This window comes from Macrobrachium rosenbergii, chromosome 2 (assembly GCF_040412425.1).
Source record: "Macrobrachium rosenbergii isolate ZJJX-2024 chromosome 2, ASM4041242v1, whole genome shotgun sequence".
Classification (NCBI taxonomy): domain Eukaryota; kingdom Metazoa; phylum Arthropoda; class Malacostraca; order Decapoda; family Palaemonidae; genus Macrobrachium; species Macrobrachium rosenbergii.
The window spans coordinates 87,393,073-87,416,479 of record NC_089742.1 but is presented as its reverse complement, the minus strand read 5'-3'; the positions used below and the strand labels follow the sequence as shown (position 1 = coordinate 87,416,479).

Below are 23,407 nucleotides of genomic sequence, written 5' to 3'. Positions count from 1 at the left end.
GGTCTTGAATCACGTGCGGACTTCACGTGTTGTTCAGGACAGTCCATAAGATCCGACTTTTTTCCCAGACGTAACTGTCCATACGAAGCCATCTTGGCTTTCTTCCTCAAACGGACTCCCCATGCCCTCGATTCCTGACCAGAGTATTCACCTGTGAAGCAAATAGCTTCTGAGTAGTATCTGTTTGCTCATGGTGGTTTCTTTGACTGGCACTCTCATTTTTGCCTACCATGGATGACTCAAATTCAGATATGACACAGACAAGTTCTGGCCCTGGAACTGTCCATGGTACAAGAGCCTCAGCATCCTTCTACGTTGGTGTCCACATACACATCATATGCATTCTTCATGAAAATATACAGTGCGCTTGAAAAAATTATGGATTAGGATTCAATAAAATCAATAAAGTAAAAAAAATAAAATAAATCAATAAAATCAATAAATAGGATTCAATAAAACCTATGCTATGTACAGTTTGCATTGGCTCTAACTCTGAAAATGTTTAGAATGATGTGACATGCATGTGTGCAAGGTTTCATGCTTTTATCATCTGAGCAATTTTCGCACCAGTCGCCTAGACTATTAACAGTAGGTAAGTATCCAAGTAATTAATTTTATTACAAAAATTTTCATTTTATTCTCTTACTATTATACTGTAATCACTGTTGTCCAGGAAGTAAGTATATTTTTTTATAGAAAACTGCAGAGCTGAGAACTGATTAGTAACTCTACTGTTTGGTTCTGATAAAAATCACTTATGCAGATGATGCTTTAAAGTCATTATACTTAAGCCCTCACTTTCAATGCACAGGTTAATGAGAATGTATAGAGTTACATAACATTTCCAAATGTTTGTTCTCATCTTGCATGTGTGAAAATGAATGAATTTATTTTTACATGATCACTTAATTTTGAGGGACAGTAGAGTCTGGGTTTAAACACTTTATTACATGATTTATAATTTTTTCAGGTGCGGTGTGATAGTGGCATTCAGGAAGGAAGTGAAATCAGTATTTACTATGACCCCATGATCTGCAAGTTGGTATGTTATGGGGACAATCGAGAGGAAGCAATCGAACGTAGTATCAAAGCTTTGGATGCTTATGTAATCAGAGGTATTAATATTTGGATTTAAGGTGCTTGGAATATTAATTGTTCTATGGAGATGAAATAACTTAACTGTTAACAGGATTTAACTGTCTTATGAAGTGAGCATTAGTTAAGTAAATTTTATTTCACTAGAACTTATCAAACATTCATTTAGCCATATTTTTACTGACAGGACAAAGAATTTCTTATTTATATCTGGTTTGGTTGGTAGGCAGTCCATTTTCTATCTTCTTGCTAGCAGGTAACTTAGGCGAGTCCAAGGACTTTTCAGTCATTCTTTACTTTTTTGCCATTTCAAGGGATCCACTTTTGAGAACTATGGTTGATTGAATGAATTTCACACCAATTATTTATGGTCTGTTGTTGAATTGATATTCAAAGGACAGTGTTATCATGAGAGAGTCAATTAATATTTCTGAAGCAAAGAATTGCTTGAATAGATTGCCTAAATTAAAGTATGTTGGCCACTCCCATTGTGAATTAGAAAATAGATGTAAGGTTGGGATATAGAGAAAAGGAACTTTTGGTTAGATATGTTAAGAAATTGAATGAAGATAGGAAGAGAATCAGTTTCAGAAATGTCTAATAGGATGAAAGAAATCTTGAGGAAGTGTAATGAGAGTGTTCCAGTCAATAATTTATTGACTTTTTCACTTCCCCCAGGGGTGGTTGAGCCATCAGTGTGCCTCATGTGGTGTACTGTAGGCATTACTTAATGTTCTTTGCAGTCTCCCATCGGCCCTTAGCTGCAACCTCTTTCATTCTTTTTATTGTACCTCCGCTTATATTCGCTTTCTTCTCTCTTACTTTCCACCCTCTCCTAACAATTATTTCATGGTGCAACTGCAAGGTTTTCCTCCTGTTTCACCTTTAAACCCTTCTTTACTCTCAATTCCCTTTTAGCGCTGAATGACCTCATAGGTCCCAGAGCTTTGCCTGCGGCCTAAATTTTATATTCCAGTTCCAATTCCCCCTCCAAAGTTGAATGTGAGAGAGCCCCCAATGGTCTGATGGATTCTACAAGACATTCTGCATGCACAGAACTGAAAGACAGGTTCAGTATTTTGCACTGGATTCGAATGTGAAAACTGGGAGACAAGGATTGTCACAGTCTCCTTATGAATCTGAAGTGTTTATTCCTAGGTCTAGGTATGGTAAACATGTTAGAGAGATGCAGTATCATATTTTGCATACCAGTTTGTTGATTCCAAGCATTAGAGATAGGTCAGTATATCTTGACAAACATACAGCAGGATTTTTGCCTGCCGAGACTGCTGAATGTGTATGATATGATTATTGGACATCTTGCAGCTTTGAAACAGCAAGCACAGCCAATTATTCTGAAGAAGACAATAACTCTGACTTGGAAAATTAGGATAATCTGTTCTTTTCTTCATATGGACAATGTATCAAGCGCAGTAATGAATTGTACCCAGAACCAAATTTAGAATTTACTGGAGAAGAAGAAGACAGATCAGCTTCCCAGGTAGATTTTATTGTGCCACCTGTATAGAAACAGTTGCTTGTGATGGGCAAGTCAGTTTCAGCCAGAGCTAAATCCACCTTTGAAAACCTTCTGCTTTGTTTTCTCCTATATTTTTGAAGTCAAACAAGGCCAAGTGTTACCAGACTTTGGGGAGGCCCATACTCGTCTGTAACTGCCTTGATCAACTCAGTGTTCACCAGTTTGGTAGACTACCATGAGGAATGGACCTTGCCATTAAAATATTATTGTGTTCTTTACAAAGTTTGTCATTTTAGGGTCCAGTATCTCATAATATTAAGGAAATGGCATAACACCTACAGCTGGAATTTGAGTTTTTATAGCAAGAAATAGCTGGGTTTTAAGTGTATAGACAGGCTCATGTTGATGGCATTGGAGACATAAGAATTTTGTTCTCTAATGTCATCTATAAGAGAAAGGGACGGTTGTATAATTTGCTCTCAATAACATTTCTCCAGATCAAAGGGCAATTTTAATTTTTGAAAAGTTAGACCATATGAAACCATTTGATTTGAAGCATGTCATTGACATTTCAGCAGAGGTTTCATGAAGGACACTAAGAACATTTTTTTCAAGCTTCGCAGCTTAAGACATCTAACCAAGAGAGGTAATTTTTTCCTCAAGTCTCAAGATCCACAGAGAAATTTTGACACAGTCCTTTCATGCCTCCTCCCAGAAGAGACAACCTTTTCAGTGTAGCAGTACCTCCATCACTGATTGAAAAGAATATAATAAAAAGTGAAGAGTCACCCCCTCAGATCCAAGTAGGCACTAGATTAGCCACTTTTTGACCATGATAGAAAAATTTGTACCCATAGTAAGACAGGATGTGATCTTTGCAGTTTCACCTCAAGAACAACTGGTTATGGAAAACTCATTCAGTCTCTTAGTGGAGGTTTGTCAGGAAATGAAGAATGCTCTTATTTGGTAGACCACCAGAAACCCTCTGTCAGGAATGCTTCTGGGAAACTAGAACCCAAACCTATTGTTATACAGTCCATCCAACCTCGAAAATCCGGCACACTTGGGACCAGGCTACTGCTGGACCACAGAAAAATCCAGATTTTAGATATCACCCCTAAAAACCCCCTATACAAACAGTCTTGCCAGCTCATTCTGCATATATATAGTACTACTGTATTATCAAAAGTAGAACAAAGCTTATGAATAATCACGGTCATTTGTTAGGGTAGTTCTTTAGCAAAATTCTCTCCGGAAATGCGTACACCTTCACTACATTGGAACTTAAACCTCTTTATAAGTGCACTGTCAAATTTTGATCTCCTACACCCTTCAGTGTTTTTTGGCACTTAAAACTTTTGTAGCTTTCGTTTTCAGCAAAAACCTAAAAATCTGCTGCTTCTGTTTCTTTAAACCTGCTCGTGTGTGTATGTGAGAGAGAGAGAGTGAGAGAGAGAGAGAGAGAGAGAGAGAGAGAGAGAGAGAGAGAGAGAGAGAGAGAGAACTATCAGCCTGGTTAGGTTGTTACACGGACAGATATCTGTTTGCAAAAGTCAGATAATACAGTTCTATTAATAATAATAATTTTAGTAAAACTGTTGTTTTACGTACTGTGTCCAATTACAATTATACTCCAAACTTGCGTGAATTCATAGACACAAACTTTTCATTGGAACCTTACTAATTGTCACACGAGTTTTTCACAGACAGGCGAACATTTGTGAAGACAGAAACCCTGCAAAAGTATTTATTTTTAATTTTTGATGTAATTTATAAGTTTTCAAGCTTTAATGTGTAAATTAAATAACATTAAATAATAAAAATAGTAATTTCTCTCTCTCTCTCTCTCTCTCTCTCTCTCTCTCTCTCTCTCTCTCTCTCTCTCTCTCTCTCTCTCTCTTAATGAGATGAGAGATTTTTATGGTACATGTATACATATATATATTAGTTATTATTATGATCTTGTCTCTCCGAGACCAACAGGTTCTTAACAAAAACAAGCAATTGGGCTGTAATGACTGATGAAAGATGACAAACAAAGGAGGGAGGAGCAGAACAAAACCAAAAAGTGACCTTAAACTAATTTATTTACAATAAGTTATATACATAATGTACAGTTGAGTCAAGGTTCAAACTATAAAATCCATATTTATACAAAAAAAAATGAATCAGCAACAAAAATCAAAGTAAACAATGTAATAGTTTCAGGAAAAGCATTGCAAAAGTCAGTACAATAACAAAAACACCTGACACAAAAAGGGGAACAAGAATTACATAAATTTGAATCAGTAAAAATAGTGCGTCCAAAAATAAACATTAGACAATAAACAATGACAGCAATAACAGGTAAAACAACACAGCTGACCAGTACAACACTTATCATAATAAATACATCAAGCATGAACAAAATGGGATCATATACAAAATCAACACAGCAGGGTTAACATCAAGTTAAAATCATGAAAACAAAAGCATTACCCTCCCGGGTGTGCAAAAATATACATAAACAGAAAAATAACAGTAAATCCTTAACACTGCAACACATTGTGCAGGACGCCCAAACATTTGGGAAAAATGTGATACAGCAGAAATACAAAGGCAATCGCCTCCTGAAAAATATACATATAGCCTGAGCTACATATGCGTCCACAGACGAAACTGCAACGCAGGAACACTGCAGGACAAAAACGGAGCCGACACGGCAACCATCTAGCCCTCAAGCACAGTCCTCCAACTCCGGGCGCCCATGACAGAGTCGAGACGACAACCATCATGGCGAAAAAAGCTCTCCGCTGCTCTGCTAATGAGAACTGCTGCTGCCCCAGACCAGGCTTTCAGGTACGAATACCTGCTGCTGCTACCCAACTATCTCGCTGCTGCCCTCGACTTGACTCGTTGCTGCTACAAACCTGACTGACGCTGTCAAGTGCTCCATGACAGACGTCAACTCACCAGCACGAAAAAAAATACAAATAAAGAAGGCAACAACCCACAAAGGGAACAATCGGCAAATGATAGTTCCTAACACCTCCCCACCTAACGGAAAAAAAAAAAATACTTTTTTTTTTTTACAAACAAAAATACTCTCCCCCGATGCTGCCACACCTCCGCCAGCCAAAACAGAACCAGTCCTGGCAAGGCCACCAATATTATGATCTCACCTCTCCGAGACCAACAGGTTCTTAACAAAAACAAGCAATTGGGCTGTAATGACTGAAGAAAGATGACAAACAAAGGAGGGAGGAGTAGAACAAAACCAAAAAGTGACCTTAAACTAATTTATTTACAATAAGTTATATACATAATGTACAGTTGAGTCAAGGTTCAAACTATGAAATCCATATTTATAAAAAAAAAAATGAGTCTGCAACAAAAATCAAAGTAAACAATGTAACAGTTTCAGGAAAAGCATCACAAGAGTCAGTACAATAACAAAAACACCTGACATAAAAAAGGGAACAAGAATTACATAAATTTAAATCAGTAAAAATAATGCGTCCAAAAATAAACATTATAATAAACAATGACAGCAATAACAGGTAAAACAACACAGCTGACCAGTACAACACTTATAATAAATACATCAAGCATGAACAAAACGGGATCATAAACAAAATCAACACAGCAGGGTTAACATCAAGATAAAATCATGAAAACAATAATATTACCCTCCCAGGTGCAAAAATATACATAAACAGAAAAATAACAGTAAAATCCTTAACACTGTAACACATTGTGCAGGATGCCCAAACACTTGGGAAAAATGTGACACAGCAGAAATATAAATGCAATCGCCTCCTGAAAAATATACATGCAGCTGGAGCTACATATGCATCCACAGACGAACCTGCAACACAGGAACACTGCAGGACAACAAAGTCGGAGCCGACAAGACAACCATCTATCCCTCAAGCACAGTCCTCCAACTCCGGGCGCCCATGACAGAGTCGAGGCGACAACCATCATGGCGAAAAAAGCTCTCCGCTGCTCTGCTGATGAGACCTGCACCTGCCCCAGACCTGACTTTCAGGTATGAATACCTGCTGCTGCTACCCCAACTGACTCGCTGCTGCCCTCGACCTGACTCGCTGCTGCTACAAACCTGACTGACTCTGTCAACTTTGACTCGACCGAAATGGTAGAAAAATGCAATTGTAAGCTAAAACTCTTACATTCTAGTAATATTCAATCATTTACCTTCATTTTGCAACAAACAAGAAGTCTCTAGCACAATGTTTCGATTTATGGTGAATTTTTGAAAAAACTTTCCTTACGTCCGCGCTAACTCTGCTGAAAATCTCAGAAATTCTTTAGTCACTTTGTCGTAATTTTTGCACTGTTTTCTATTGGCCGTTTCATAAAGTTTTATATATGAAAATGTGTGCAATTTCATGTAGAATACAAAAAAACTCATGGTTGTAGCTTTTATCAATTTTGACATATTTTCATATAAATCACGATAAGTGCCAAAATTTCAACCTTCAGTCAACTTTGACTCAACTGCAATGGTAGAAAAATGCAATTGTAAGCTAAAACTCTTACATTCTAGTAATATTCAAACATTTACCTTCATTTTGCACTAAACGAGAAGTCTCTAGCACAATATTTCGATTTATGGTGAATTTTTTAAAATAACTTTTTCCTTATGTCCGCACTAACTCTGTTGAAAATCTTGTAAGAGCCTGACGCAGTCTCTTCCAAACACGTGTGTGTTCGTCGTCCATCAGAGTGGACAAGACAACAAGAGCATCTCGTTTTCTTTCTCTAAAGGAACGCGATTTCAGCCATACAATATTTCCGTCTGTTTCTCCCTAACCATTGTTGTCTTGATTATGTACAATCACCACTACTTGCATTGCCATGCAAGCATTCTAATCATGTACTCATAATGTTCCAACGAATCTTCTGTATCAAACTGTGTGTATGTTTCTGTTTGTGAAGACGCCAAACGTCTCGCCACTCCAATGGACGACGAACACACACGTTTGGAAGAGAGAGGCGTCAGGCTCTTACAGTCTCAGAAATTCTTTAGTCACTTTGTCGTAATTTTTGCAGTTTTCTGTTAGCTGTTACATAAAGTTTTATATGTGAAAATGTGCACAATTACATGTAGAATACAACAAAAAATAACTCATAGTTGTAGCTTTTATCAATTTTGACATATTTTCATATAAATCATGATAAGTGCCAAAATTTCAACCTTCGGTCAACTTTGACTCGACCGAAATGGTCGAAAAATGCAATTGTAAGCTAAAACTCTTACATTCTAGTAATATTCAATCATTTACCTTCATTTTGCAACAAACAAAAAGTCTCTAGCACAATGTTTCGATTTATGGTGAATTTTTTTAAAAACTCTTACATTCTAGTAATATTCAATCATTTACCTTCATTTTGCAACAAACGAGAAGTTCTAGCACAATATTTCGATTTATGGTGAATTTTTGAAAATAACTTTTCCCTATGTATACCAAAAACTCTGCTGAAAATCTTGTAAGAGCCTACGCCATCTCTTCCAAACATGGTGTGTTCTTTTGTCCATTTTGGACAAGACAACAAAGCATCTTGTTTTCTTTCTCTAAAGGAACGCGATTTCAGCCATACAATATTTCCGTCTGTTTCTCCCTAACCATTGTTGTCTTGATTATGTACAATCACCACTACTTGCATTGCCATGCAAGCATTCTGATCATGTACTCATAATTTTCCAAACGAATCTTCTGTATCAAACTGTGTGTATGTTTCTGTTTGTGAAGAAAACGTCTACCCGCCACTCGATGGATGGACTTTAACTCTGAACACAAATCGTTTGGAAGAGACGGCGTCAGGCTCTTACAGTCTTAGAAATTCTTTAGTCACTTTGTCGTAATTTTTGCACAGTTTTCTATTAGCCGTTACATAAAGTGTTATATATGAAAATGTGCACAATTACATGTAGAATACAACAAAAAATAACTCATAGTTGTAGCTTTTATCAATTTTGACATATTTTCATATAAATCACGATAAGTGCCAAAATTTCAACCTTCAGTCAACTTTGACTCTACCGAAATGGTCGAAAAATGCAATTGTAAGCTAAAACTCTTACATTCTAGTAATATTCAATCATTTACCTTTATTTTGCAACAAACAAGAAGTCTCTAGCACAATGTTTCGATTTATGGTGAATTTTTTAAAAAACTTTCCTTATGTCCGCACTAACTCTGCTGAAAATCTCAGAAATTCTTTAGTCACTTTGTTGTAATTTTTGCACTGTTTTTTATTAGCCATTTCATAAAGTTTTATATATGAAGATGTGTGCAATTTCATGTAGAATACAAAAAAAAAAAACTCATGGTTGTAGCTTTTATCAATTTTGACATATTTTTATATAAATCACGATAAGTGCCAAAATTTCAACCTTCGGTCAACTTTGACTCGACTGAAATGGTAGAAAAATGCAATTGTAAGTTAAAACTCTTACATTCTAGTAATATTCAATCATTTACCTTCATTTTGCAACAAACGAGAAGTCTCTAGCACAATGTTTCGATTTATGGTGAATTTTTGAAAATAACTGTTTTCTTATGTCCGCACTAACCCTGCTGAAAATCTTGCAAGAGCCTGACGCCGTCTCTTCCAAACACGTGTGCGTTCGTTGTCCATCAGAGTGGACAAGACAACAAGAGCATCTCGTTTTCTTTCTCTAAAGGAACACAATTTCAGCTATACAATATTTCCGTCTGTTTCTCCCTAACCATTGTTGTCTTGATTTATGTACAATCACCACTACTTGCATTGCCATGCAAGCATTCTAATCATGTACTCATAATGTTCCAACGAATCTTCTGTATCAAACTGTGTGTATGTTTCTGTTTGTGAAGACGCCAAACGTCTCGCCACTCCAATGGAATTTTAACACACACGTTTGGAAGAGACGGCGTCAGGCTCTTACAGTCTCAGAAATTCTTTAGTCACTTTGTCGTAATTTTTGCACAGTTTTCTATTAGCCGTTACATAAAGTTTTATATAAGAAAATGTGCACAATTACATGTAGAATACAACAAAAAATAACTCATAGTTGTAGCTTTTATCAATTTTGACATATTTTCATATAAATCATGATAAGTGCCAAAATTTCAACCTTGGTCAACTTTGACTCTACCGAAATGGTCGAAAAATGCAATTGTAAGCTAAAACTCTTACATTCTAGTAATATTCAATCATTTACCTTCATTTTGCAACAAACAAGAAGTCTCTAGCACAATGTTTCGATTTATGGTGAATTTTTTAAAAAACTCTTACATTCTAGTAATATTCAATCATTTACCTTCATTTTGCAACAAACGAGAAGTCTCTAGCACAATATTTCGATTTATGGTGAATTTTTGAAAATAACTTTTCCCTATGTCTGCACTAACTCTGTTTGAAAATCTTGTAAAGCCGATAACTGCCATCTCTTCCAAACATGGTGTGTTAACCTTGTCCCATCAGAGTGGACAAGACAACAAGAGCTCTCTAAAGGAACGCGATTTCAGCCATACAATATTTCCTTCTGTTTCTCCCTAACCATTGTTGTCTTGATTATGTACAATCACCACTACTTGCATTGCCATGCAATGATCATGTACTCATAATGTTCCAACGAATCTTCTGTATCAAACTGTGTGTATGTTTCTGTTTGTGAAGACGCAAAAAAAACGCTCTCGCCACTCCGATGGAATTTTTGAACACGAACACACGATTTGGAAAAGACGGCGTCAGGCTCTTACAGTCTTAGAAATTCTTTAGTCACTTTGTCGTAATTTTGCACAGTTTTCTATTAGCCGTTACATAAAATGTTATATATGAAAATGTGCACAATTACATGTAGAATACAACAAAAATAACTCATAGTTGTAGCTTTTATCAATTTTGACATATTTTCATATAAATCACGATAAGTGCCAAAATTTCAACCTTCAGTCAACTTGTTTTTGACTCTACCGAAATGGTCGAAAATGCAATTGTAAGCTAAAACTCTTACATTCTAGTAATATTCAATCATTTACCTTTATTTTGCAACAAACAAGAAGTCTCTAGCACAATGTTTCGATTTATGGTGAATTTTTTAAAAAACTTTCCTTATGTCCGCACTAACTCTGCTGAAAATCTCAGAAATTCTTTAGTCACTTTGTTGTAATTTTTGCACTGTTTTTTATTAGCCATTTCATAAAGTTTTATATATGAAGATGTGTGCAATTTCATGTAGAATACAAAAAAAAAAACTCATGGTTGTAGCTTTTATCAATTTTGACATATTTTCATATAAATCACGATAATTGCCAAAATTTCAACCTTCGGTCAACTTTGACTCGACTGAAATGGTAGAAAATGCAATTGTAAGTTAAAACTCTTACATTCTAGTAATATTCAAACATTTACCTTCATTTTGCACTAAACGAGAAGTCTCTAGCACAGTATTTCGATTTATGGTGAATTTTTGAAAATAACTGTTTCCTTATGTCCGCACTAACCCTGCTGAAAATCTTGTAAGAGCCTGACGCCGTCTCTTCCAAACACGTGTGCGTTCGTTGTCCATCAGAGTGGACAAGGCAACAAGAGCATCTCGTTTTCTTTCTCTAAAGGAACACAATTTCAGCCATACAATATTTCCGTCTGTTTCTCCCTAACCATTGTTGTCTTGATGTATGTACAATCACCGCTACTTGCATTGCCATGCAAGCATTCTAATCATGTACTCATAATGTTCCAACGAATCTTCTGTATCAAACTGTGTGTATGTTTCTGTTTGTGAAGACGCCAAACGTCTCGCCACTCCAATGGACTTAACACACACGTTTGGAAGAGAGAGGCGTCAGGCTCTTACAGTCTCAGAAATTCTTTAGTCACTTTGTCGTAATTTTGCACAGTTTTCTATTAGCCGTTACATAAAGTTTTATATAAGAAAATGTGCACAATTATATGTAGAATATAACAAAAAATAACTCATAGTTGTAGCTTTTATCAATTTTGACATATTTTCATATAAATCACGATAAGTGCCAAAATTTCAACCTTCGGTCAACTTTGACTCTACCGAAATGGTCGAAAAATGCAATTGTAAGCTAAAACTCTTACATTCTAGTAATGTTCAATCATTTACCTTCATTTTGCAATAAACAAGAAGTCTCTAGCACAATATTTCGATTTATGGTGAATTTTTGAAAAAAACTTTTTCCTTACCTCCACGCGTGCTAACTCTGCTGAAAATCTCAGAATTTCTGTAGTCACTTTGTCGTAATATTTGCACCGTTTTATATTAGCCATTACATAAAGTTTTATATATGAAGATGTGCACAATTTCATGTAGAATACAACAAAAAATAACTCATGGTTATAGCTTTTATCAGTATGGAAATATTTTCATATAAATCACGATAAGTGCCGAAATTTCAACCTTCGGTCAACCTTAACTCGACCAAAATGGTCGAAAAATGCAATTGTAAGCTAAAAATCTTATATTCTAGTAATATTCAATCATTTACCTTCATTTTGCAACAAATGAGAAGTCTCTAGCACAATATTTCAATTTACGGTGAATTTTAAAAAAAACTTTTTTACGTCTGTGCGTTACGAATTCATGCATCATTTTGTGATAATATTTTCTCTGTGTTGTTTTGATCGTTTTACAATTTGTTATATACCAAAATCATCGCAATTTAGTGTACAATACAACGAAAAAAAAATAACTCATTAGCTTTAACCGTTTTGCTCACAGTGCGATTTGTATACAATTATTTATGAAATTTTTTTTTCACGTCATATATTCCAATATTTTTATATGATAATGATATTTTTTTTCATTTCTGATGGTTGCATACTAAACTTCAGGCAATGAGAAAAAAGGAGCCAAAAATGAACTCTTAATCTTAAAAACTAAGCGTGCTGTGATTTTTTGAAACAAAACTTTCTTTCCTCTTCGGCGCTAACTCTCAAACCCTCTAATAGAGGCTCGGTGTTTAAGGGTTAATTATCTAATAATTATGATAAATTAATTATTTATCTAATAATAAGTACTAATTTTCAAATAATAATAATAATAATAAAAATAATAATAATGATAATGATAATAATATAACTGTAATTACAAAATTTATTCTATGTATCTGGTACGTATTTTAAACAAACAAATATCATTCCCGTATCTTTTGTGAACTCGCTCAAGGGCAAAGCTGTCAAATACTGTACAGTCATACCCTGAACCTACGCGAGGTTAGGTTCCAGAAACCATCGCGCAGGGTGAATTTTCACATAAATTTGGCACGGTCTCTAAAAATGCTAATAAATGCTTATTTCTAAAGTTTAAACACTAAATATGAACCTAATCATGCTCCCAAATGATTAAGTTAACTTTTAAATGAAGTTAAAGTTACTGTAATGGTTGACATAAAAATTGAGAGTTGGAAGAGAATTTGTTCCTCTCCCCTTCCATCTGATCTATTTTTAGAAGTCGTCTCAACCTCTTTTTAATAACTTCTTTATTTTACGTCTCTTTCTCTGTTCTGAAATGCTTTTTCATGAACAGTGTTTTTATTTTGACTAATACAAGTCTTAATTATTATGTCTCTATGTTTTAGAACATATTTGCAACACTAGCGCATTTACACTTCATAGACGGTACAGGTCAAATTAGATCAATTTAAACTATCTACTGTACAGATAAGACATATAGAGAATTAAGAAGTTGTAAAAATGTGTGAGCGCTAACTATGAACAAGAGAGAGAGAGAGAGAGAGAGAGAGAGAGAGAGAAGGGTTGTTCTTACTTAAGAGAGTGAAATTACATATCAATTATTATGGAGACAGAGAATAACACACAAGAGAGAGAGAGAAAGAGATTTTCCTTACTTGAAATATCAAGTTAAATTATTTATAAATTATTACGGAGAGAGAGAGTTATTCTTACGTTAGATATCAAAAGATGGAAATTCAGTATTAAACTAACTTGTAAATGAAACTAAAGTTACTGTATTTTCATTTAAAAGTCAGCTTAATACATTCCCCGTAAAAAAAGAAATAAATGTTTAATGTAAGAATATAGGAGTGTGTGACTCTTTCCCCCCCTTCCACCAATCTATTTTTAGAAGTCTTCTCAACCTCGTTTTTAAAAACTTCTTTATTCTCTCTTTCTCCTTGTTCTGAAATGCTCTATGTCTCTATGTTTTAGAACGGCGCATTTACAGTTCGTAAACAGTACTGGTAAAATTAGATCAATTTAAAATTATCTACTGTACAGTTAAAGACGTACAGAGAAAGAGTAATACGTAGGTTGGCTAACTATGAATGAGAGAGAGAGAGAGATGGAGAGATAACAGTTGTCCTTACTTAAGAGAGTGAAATTTTTTATGAATTATTACGGACAAACACACACACACACACACACACACACACAGAGAATTACAAGAAAAATATGACCACTGATTAGCAACACTCCCCTTCTTGTCATGTTAAATGACGTGTCTGACAGCTTTTGCCTTCGACCTTCTTACAAAAGACGAGGGAAGAATTTGTTTATTTAAAATAATATGAATTTTGTAATTACAGTTTTAATATTATTATTATTATTAAATTTTATTAATCTTATTAATATTTGAAAATTAGTACTTACTATTAGGTAAAAAGTTTATTTATCATATGAATAAATATACCTGTATGTATGTACCATAAAAATTCTCTCATCTCACTAAAAGAGAGAGAGAGAGAGAGAAATCATTATTTCCAATAATATTTAATGTTATTTAATTTACACATAAAAGCTTGAAAACTTATAAATTACATAAGAAATTAAATATAAACACTTTTGCAGGGTTTCTCAGTGTTTGCAAATGTTTGCCTGTCTGTGAAAAACTTGTGTATGGCAATTAATTAGGTTCCAATGAAAGATTCGTTTGTCTGTGAATTCGTGCAACTCGAATCGCGCAAGTTCGGGGTATTACTGTATGTCTAATTTATGTGACAGGATGGGAGATTGTTGCCAATAGCGGGTGCACTGATTTATGTTTCCCTCCTGTGTATATACTTCAAAGCCAATGCATTGATTCTGTAATGGTAGGCAACCAGCTGCAGCATAGGATTCCACAGTACGTAAAAATTTAGCAATTCTGCCTTTCTTTGCAGGGTCCTTACTTTCTGTGGCCTCTTTTAGCAACATTAGGAGCTTTACACTTTTGGGTCTTGATGGAATTTGGGGTTTTACCTGTATCATCAAAGAGACACTAGAACTGTTAAAACTAGTGTTGATCATAGTGTGGGGCGTATGTATGAATGAGGCTAGGAGCTAAAGCAAAGATGCTGACTTCCAACAAAGTGCTTAGATCTGCAGTTCTTTTGTGAACTATGTAAAAACTCAACAGTTTTGATAAAGTTTTGTATGTATTGTTTTTAGTAAATGGAAAAAAATAATAATTTGGAATTAATTTTATGTACTGTTAAAGTTAGCTTACTGGTATATCTTCGCGCCATTAGGTGCGATCGGCATTCAAAATATAGCAAAATAACACTTGGCTAACCCGCTAAAACTTTCTCTGTAATCTCCTGTTTCTCACCAGGAGGCATTTGAATGTTTACGTTCTTGTCAGAATTCTTCATGCCATGTCCATGTGCAGATGGTGTGAATTGGTGCCAGTAATAATATTGGCAATTTTTTGCTGATTTTCTCCTTTATGGTGTTGTACTTGTTTTCTGTTTTTGCATTATATCATCTACAACAAGCAGAGATGAAAGCATTAGGCTGTATAGGAAAGAGTTTGTGGAAACCGAGTGTTTCAGTTGTGTTACAAGCTAAGGGCATATGTAGAATGGCCAAGGAAGCAATTCTTAAGTCTAGAAGGCCCTCCTATGTTGGACTTGTGTATTAAAAACAGTGTTCAATTTATTGATCTTGGTTTTAGTCCAGAGTGATACCAGCACCCGTTCACTAGATATCCTGACTTATGTTCTGCCAGTATCTCAGGTATGCAAAGTAGTTTTCTGTCACAATGATCAAAGGATACAGCTTTACACTGTATTCAGTTCTGCATCCTGCTGACTGGTATATCGCTCATAATTTAAAGTTGTAAGAGGTTTTTAACTTTTGTGCTGGAAATTTCAATCTTCCTATCATGGTTTACGATGAAAGTAGACATAGTCCTCCAGATTTTACATAACCTCAGTTTGAGCCTTTTGATGAGGCATCACTTTAGAACTTTGAAGACACCTTTCTTTTAGTTCTTGCTGTGGCAAAGTGTGTTAGTGAGCTTCAAGCCCTTGATTGTATGTGGGCTTTGTTCTAGTGGCAACCTCTCTTTTCTTTCATTGCTTGGAAAAAAGGTATAGAAGTGAAAGCCCTTCTCAGATTTGTGACAATGCTTAATTTACTGTAACTGTGTTGGTAGGCAATGAAGAGGTGGCTGTCTAATGTCCAGTTAGAACTCGTAAGGCTTTATATTAGTGAGCTTCAGGCCCTCTCTTGCATGTGGGCTTTGTTCTAGTGCAACCTCTCTTTTCTTTCATTGGTTAGAGAAAAGATATAGCAGTGAAAGACCTTCCTAGGTTTGTGACAGTGCTAAGTGCATAATTTAACTGCTTTGATAGGCAATGAAGTAGCTGTCATATGTCCAGTTGGAACTCTTAAGGGTTTACCTGGACAGACATAAATATTCCTTGTCCCTTTGTCCAAAAATGCCTAAGTCAATGCACACACACAGTTGATTCCTGAGCTCTTACCATTTTTGAAAATATTCCTCATGGCTTCTGTACTGTAAGCATGTCTTTATTTCCTTTAAAACCTTTCACTAGAGAAGGTTGTCATGCAGCTCAGGGGAGATATAACTGTTGACGACTCATTTTATTTGTGAAATGATCTAATTTAGCATGAGGCATAAAGCCCGTAGTCCTATCGTTGTGGCGAGGACGCTTTCTTCTGAACCAAATATGATAGATAGTAATCTTGCTTTCAATCGTATCGTTAGCTGTAGGAAATCCTGCTGTTGAATTTTGGGAGCATGAAGGTACACATTGGTGTATAGGAGTGCACCTTCATAGATGAAGGCGGTAGTTGTCTTTAGTTCTGGACTGTCAGTTATGAGCTTTCGACTCAGGCACAGGAGTCACTAGTACTGCTCTGAGGCCCATACTCCCTGTTGTGGTTCCAATGTCTGGTGACCGTACTTGCCAGTAAGGCAGGAATGTTAAGAAGCTTTTTTCCCCTCATTAAAAAGCTTTTAGTTAGCTTGGCTGAACAGTTTCTCTGGATGCACTGACCTACCATCCTCACTCTGTGTGGTAGTCAGCTAACTTTAAGAATAGGTAAGACTTATTCAAAATAATGAAAATTTCCATGATAAAATTATTTGGATACTTACCTACTGTTAAAGTAGAAACCACCCAGCTCCCCACGTCTTAGTGAGTGGTCATGAAGAATTCTGGCACGAATGTAAACAGGTGATTACAGAGACAATCCTAGAAGGTTAGCCAAGCATTATTTGTTTTGTTTTGAATGCCAATCGCACCTAATGACATGATGATATAAGCTAACTTTAACAGTAGGTAAGTATCCAAATAATTAATTTTATCATGAAAATGTTCATATTCTAAGAATTTTTAGTGAGATTTTTAGTTTATCCAGCATTTCCGACCCTATTATGCATCACCTGCAGCTTTACCTTTGTTAACATTTTATGTACTGTGAACGTGTGTGACTTTTCAGGCTCTGACTTATTATAATTCTATTTTATTTGTGTATACAGTGCTGTATCATTGATTAATATGCATGTGTATTTTATGCAATCATTGCCTACCAAATTTTTTTAGTTTTCATTACATTCATACTGACGTGAGTCAGCTGTGGGCTTACCCAAATGGTGGCAGAGCTAAACGAATATTCCATTTAATTGTGGATGGAAATTCCTTGAGGAATCAGATCTTCAAACCAGGAAAGTATAAGGTTAGCTCAAGGTAATTGTGTTATTTCTAGATTTAGTTTGTTTATTGATTTTGTGTATGATTTAGCTGCAGAATCTCACTGGAACATTCATTTTATATGCAGGTGTTACTCACAACATCCCCTTGTTAAGAGACATTTTGAATGAAGAACGTTTTATTACGGGTGACATTTCAACAAACTACTTACCTGAAGTGTATCCTGATGGTTTCAAAGGCAAACAGTTGTCTGCACAAGAAAGAGTAAGACACTAAACTTTTTTAACTTAGTTGGTTCAGTATTTTCCTTATATTGTAGTTTATGAGTACATAATAGGTTAAATGATGCTTTGGCATATATAATGGTACTATGCTGTACCTAAAGTTTAGTAATAAAGTGACTGTTTCTCTTCCAGGATGAACTGATTGCTATGCTAGCATCAGTTAGTGTTAAGAATTCACTTCGTTCAGCTAATATACTAAATGAATCAAGAGGCAAAATCAACAGTAGGATGCCATCGTGTTGGAATCTTGTTGTTAAAGTTGCTGGAATGGAGACTCCTTGCTCAGTCACTGTCTTAGATGGTAGTTTCAAAGTAAGTAATATTCAAAATTCTTTTATAAACTAGTGCTTAGAAGACTTATTCTTGGTGTTTTTCTACATCATTTAGTATTTTGACTGGTTTTAGCTTTGGTGAAGTATACCATCTGTTGTTTTAGATGTACAGTACTGTATTGATTTGTCAGTAAACAGTCCCTCAAGATATTTGGTAGTGATGACAGTAGCTGTCATAGCAGTAGCATAATATTGATAAAAGGGGTTTTGTTGCAGTAAGCTATTCAGGCTTACAAAAGGGACCAACTAAAGCCTTCAAACACCACCAGTGCTCTATAGTAATCAGTAAATGCATTTCCATTTACAGATGTTTGTTTATTTTTTTTATTATCTAATTCTTTTAATCCATCATTCTGACATTTGCCTGCCTTTTTGAGTGATGGCTACCTTTTGTCAACCATTCTCTCCTTTAGCTCTGCTGCTAAATGATCTGTAATTTTTCTTTTCAAATTCGTCCATGTACTTTCCACAATAATTCATTAGTGTATTGCCAAATTTTTTCATATTTCTGTGCATGTTTGTGCTTTTAGAAAAATATTATTCACACACACAGTAGACAGGACAGTCATCTATTGTTTCTAAATGTAATCAGTTTAATGAAGATAATGTCTTTGGAGCTAGCAACAATTTGTTTCATTCCCCATGGACCCCATCATTTTTTTTTGTTCAGATGTGAGTTTATAGATTATGTCAAATTTACTGCTGGCTGAATGCATATGTTGTTTACTCACATGTTTCCTTTCGCTTTCCTCCATGGCTCAAAAATAATGAGTTTTAATTGCCAGGTGTTTACTTATGTTTTCATTACAGAACAGTATATGTATTGTATACAGTACTGTATATATATTTATTTGCATACCCTTTGAGTACTTTTTGTTTTATTACATTTCCAGTAGTGTACTTTTCATAATATAGTAAAAGTCCAGTGTATGGGCACCCTTTAGTCTGGAAAACCTGGTACTATAGCAGTTGGGTCAAAAAGTCCCTTTCCAGAGTAAAGCTGCCAACTGCTGCATTTTAAAGATTTTACCCCTTATAGTTTGAGTTTCACACTTCCAGATGATTTTATGACAACAGTTTCTCATTCAGCTTAATTTAGCAAGTAATAGCCATTGTTTAAATGATGGATTACCATCCACTTTCCTGATATCTGGAATTGCTAGGCTCAGATATCAGAGGTACTTCACAATATGTGAAGTGCACATTCAAAACTTCTTGACAGCGAGGCACAAAGCTAGAATATATTATGCAAATCCTTATTGATAAAATTAACTTTTTGATAGCGTAGTTGCTTGTTTTGTCCTCAAGGAGTTACCCCCCACAGTGTGCCGGCGCTCCATGATGACTAGACTAGTATCAAAGAAATATTTTTCTAGCTTGATCTTGTAGTTGGGTATTGTGTCGTAATGAAAACACTGACATGTGATTGAGTATAATGGACTCAAAGGTAAGAGGGCGTTTTCCCCTTATCTTCAGTAAAGCTGAACCCAGTGTTTCCTACGTCAGAAACTGCAAGAAGCGACTATTGCTCATGCACGTCTGCCATCTTGTTTACGACCAGGGCAGGCAAAAGACCAGCACCATTACCCTCTGCTAGTTTAAACTACATGCACGATGTTTCAGTGCTCCTCACAAAATCTCTTTGATTCAAATTTTTTCATCAGCGGGAATAATGGAAACATCTAAACTTGAAAGTTAAGTGCTTATTTTTGAGCTCCAGTTAAAAATTGATAGTTTAAACTGTGGAACAAATGTTTTTGTGTACGAAATCCAGAAACCAGGTTAGTGCTCTCTCATGAACTCTGTTACTGTATTTGCGAAAGCCCCCAAAAGTTTGAATTTTTTACCATTCTATTTAGAAGTTTTAACTAAGAAATGTTCCACAATTTGTTATTAATTTAGATAGTCATTTCAGATAACGATGTCTACGATAGCCTAGGCGCAGCCTACATGAGATGGTAGCCCAGCAAATTCAGTGTGAATAATTTAACTACAGTAGATGTTGTGTGTGGCTTATAACTTAGGATTACATGTCCTAAAGGTGATTTAAATAACCTGAATTAGTTAGTAACCTAAATTAATATAAGCGAGAACCTTTCAAGACATGTTCTTTTATGGACCTAGGCAACAGCTTAGTTTACACCAAGGACCCTAGAATTTGATAAACAGGCTACTGAAATTTTCCATTTATATAGCCTCTATACTCAAGTAATATCTACAATAATCCAGGACTAGGCAGTATCTTATACTGTATTAGGTTAGGTGATAAACTTTTACAAAACATCCCATTATTGGACAATCATTTTCCTAGACCATGTAACCTAGGACTAGATAAAAATAGTAACCTGTGCCGGATGAGATGGTAGCCTAGCCTTTAGGCTACATACTAAGGCAATTGTGTTTTACGTAACCATGCCCTTGTGAATTAAATAATCCAGATTAGGCAGTATCCTAGATTAGAGTAAGTGATACCCTAATAAGGTTATACATTATTGGGTTACTATTTTATATAGTAGACCAAATAATCTAGGATTATATGCAAACAACAACCTGGATTAGACAAAAATAGTACGCTAACTATGAGTTTACATATTAGTAAGTTGTTGGTTTTATATAGCCTATACATTTAAGTGTGATCTATAAAAATCTGGATTAGGTAATATCCTATACTAGTCTTAAGAAAGAACAAATAAGCCTAGGAGTACATATAAACAGTATTCTAGGATCATTAACACTGGTAAGGTCTTATGAAGCCTGTACCCTTACAGGTGATATAAACCTGGAACAGGCAATAGCCTAACCAGATTAAGTAGAAATCCCTTTTTAGGGGAATATTCCTATTGTTAATTTAGAGACAGCATGGCTGAGTATCAGACAAAAGGGTAGTCTCAGCTACATAAAACAAAAAACTAGATTATAAGAGGATTAATTTTTATATAGCTTATATCCATAGGTTTTTAAATAAACCTAGAAAAAGGAGCGGCTTAGAATAGGTTAAGCAAGAATCCTCTAAGAAATCTTAATTGTATGCTTAGATCAATGTAGATTAAACTAGAAGGATTAACCGAAGCCATATAAAACAGTAGCTTGGATTAGTTATTAAACAAATTAGTTCATAGAAGATTAGCCTATATAGCATGACAATTTAGAATTAAAATATCCCATAGCCATTGCAAAAGAACTAACAGTTTAAGTAATACAGCCTTATATGGTGTCAGAATTAACGTAAGCCTAAATGGTTGAAGTTACCTTGGATATTTTATAAAAGATATTACATTTACACACTAGTAATCAAACTAACTTGTAAGATGTAATATGCTAACGATACAGGGTTTTACAAAAGTGTCTGTTATTAAAAACAACTTTTATTAATTAAATTAGTTTCTAATAACAACTTGGTTCTTTCTCTATAGGGCCACCATTATGCAGGACCCTCAGCTCAAGTATTCCATAGCAAATTGCTCGGTTTGCTTTTTGCCAGTTGGTATGGCCCATTCCACCTGCCATGAGCATAGTCCTTGTAAAAAACAAGACAAATTTGCTTGGTCACCAGATACGTGCGATATTTGCAGTGTGCTCTTGGCAGCAGGTTTTAAGGATGAAACAGCTCATTTTAAGCTGTCACGATGGGTCCTAGGGTTCGGCAAGGGGGAGGAAGGGGAGATTATATCTTTCCAGCAGAACTCTGGCAGGAAATATTTATTTGGACCATAACCCAGTAACATCAGTCTCCAATACCTCCCAGATTAACCCTGCGTAGGAAATAGAGTAAGTTCCTCTTGGAGATGGTTTTCTTACAAATGAAGTTGATATTGCTACCGAAATGATCTTGCTGAACCCAGAAGGATCAGGGACACAACCTTCAGCTAACCATGGGAGAAACTTTCCAGAAGGAATTCAGTCCCCCATTTCAGAAGCTGATCAGGATTCTTCCCCCAAAAGGGATACAAGGATTCACTTAACCCCAAATGAAATTACTACATTTTTGGAGGGGTATAGTAACTCACCCAGGACCTCTGCCCCTGGGTAACGGACAGTCACAGTTCAGCTGTGGATGCTCAGTCAGATTACGCAAGCTCCTCCCAAAGGGATACACAGTTTACAGCATTTGATCAGTTCCATACGGAAATTACGAGTAATATCAAAGATACCCTTGCCACAGAACAGCAATATATAATGGACATATTGCATGATTCCGGAACAGGAAATTAAAGAAATCAAGTTGGTGAATCACACTCCAAAGTATAAAAGTACTGCATCCTTTAATCAAAAAGGGAGAATGGAAAAAACTCTGACCAAACAAGATCCAAAGTTAGAATTCCAACTGGAGCCAAGAAAAAGGCCAGTTCAGACTATAAAGCTTCAGGTCAGAACATAACAGGGGCTCCAATATTCTCCCCTGATGATACTGATAATCCTTGGCAAGACGCTTCAATGTGTATTTTCTCTCCTGATGATAAGTATCTAATTCATGAGAGAAAAACCATGATTGAAGTTGTACATGTGGAGTTTAGAGACAGGGCAACATTTCCTAATAGAGAATGGCGCCTGATACCACCATTGCCGGACATGGAGAAACCTCAAAAGGAAACAGTTCTTTTATGTGGAAATACAGCAATAAAAGCTATAGATGACACCCTTTACCAGGTCAGCGGTAGGTGGATCTATACTCTCATTATGAATAAAACCCACCTTGCTCACCAAGTACCTCCAGCCTTCTAACCCTTCACCTTTAAAATAATTAACCATGTGAAGACAAACTTTCAGAATTATGCAGTGACTAGAAAACACCAAGGAATGGGAAACACTTCAAATCCCTTTTGAAAGGAAAAAGCTCTCCTTGATGTTGCTACTCAGCAATTTGGGTCCCCTATGAGAAGAATCTCAGATAAGACAGCTTCATCAGAATTCCATGCTAGGACTTCTCCTTGGTATCTTAACCTCTTCCACCTTGCTAGAAGTTGCCACCAAAAGGCTTCCAGAAGATCCCAGGACACTTATTGCTGTTTGTAGCTAAAAGTCTCATGAGAACCCTATGGAAGGCACTTTGTGACTTTTTAAACTGGTGCTTAAAAGCATGAATGGAAACATTGGAAGGCTCCAGCAAGTCACTTCCCAATGTGACTGCTTTATAAAAGTCTAACCCCTTCTGTAAGGACCTGTTTGAAGAATCTGTTGTAATTCAAGTCAACAAGCAAGCATGCCAGCAGAATTGTACAGTGTACACTCTTCAGGGAAAAGGAGAATTCAGGAAACAAAAAACCTGAAATTTCCCTTTAATCAATTCAAAGAAGGCTC

The 23,407-nt window shown here is 35.7% G+C and overlaps 1 protein-coding gene across 1 annotated transcript in view; it reads left to right on the top strand.

Moving 5' to 3' along the window:
* Positions 1-23,407, top strand: part of LOC136843480 (propionyl-CoA carboxylase alpha chain, mitochondrial-like) — a 194,564-nt gene that overhangs the window by 118,858 nt on the left and 52,299 nt on the right. The window contains exons 8-10 of the mRNA XM_067112019.1: positions 971-1,115; positions 17,621-17,757; positions 17,910-18,089. Of these exons, the coding sequence (XP_066968120.1) occupies positions 971-1,115; positions 17,621-17,757; positions 17,910-18,089 (462 nt within the window). The remainder of the gene's footprint in view (positions 1-970; positions 1,116-17,620; positions 17,758-17,909; positions 18,090-23,407) is intronic.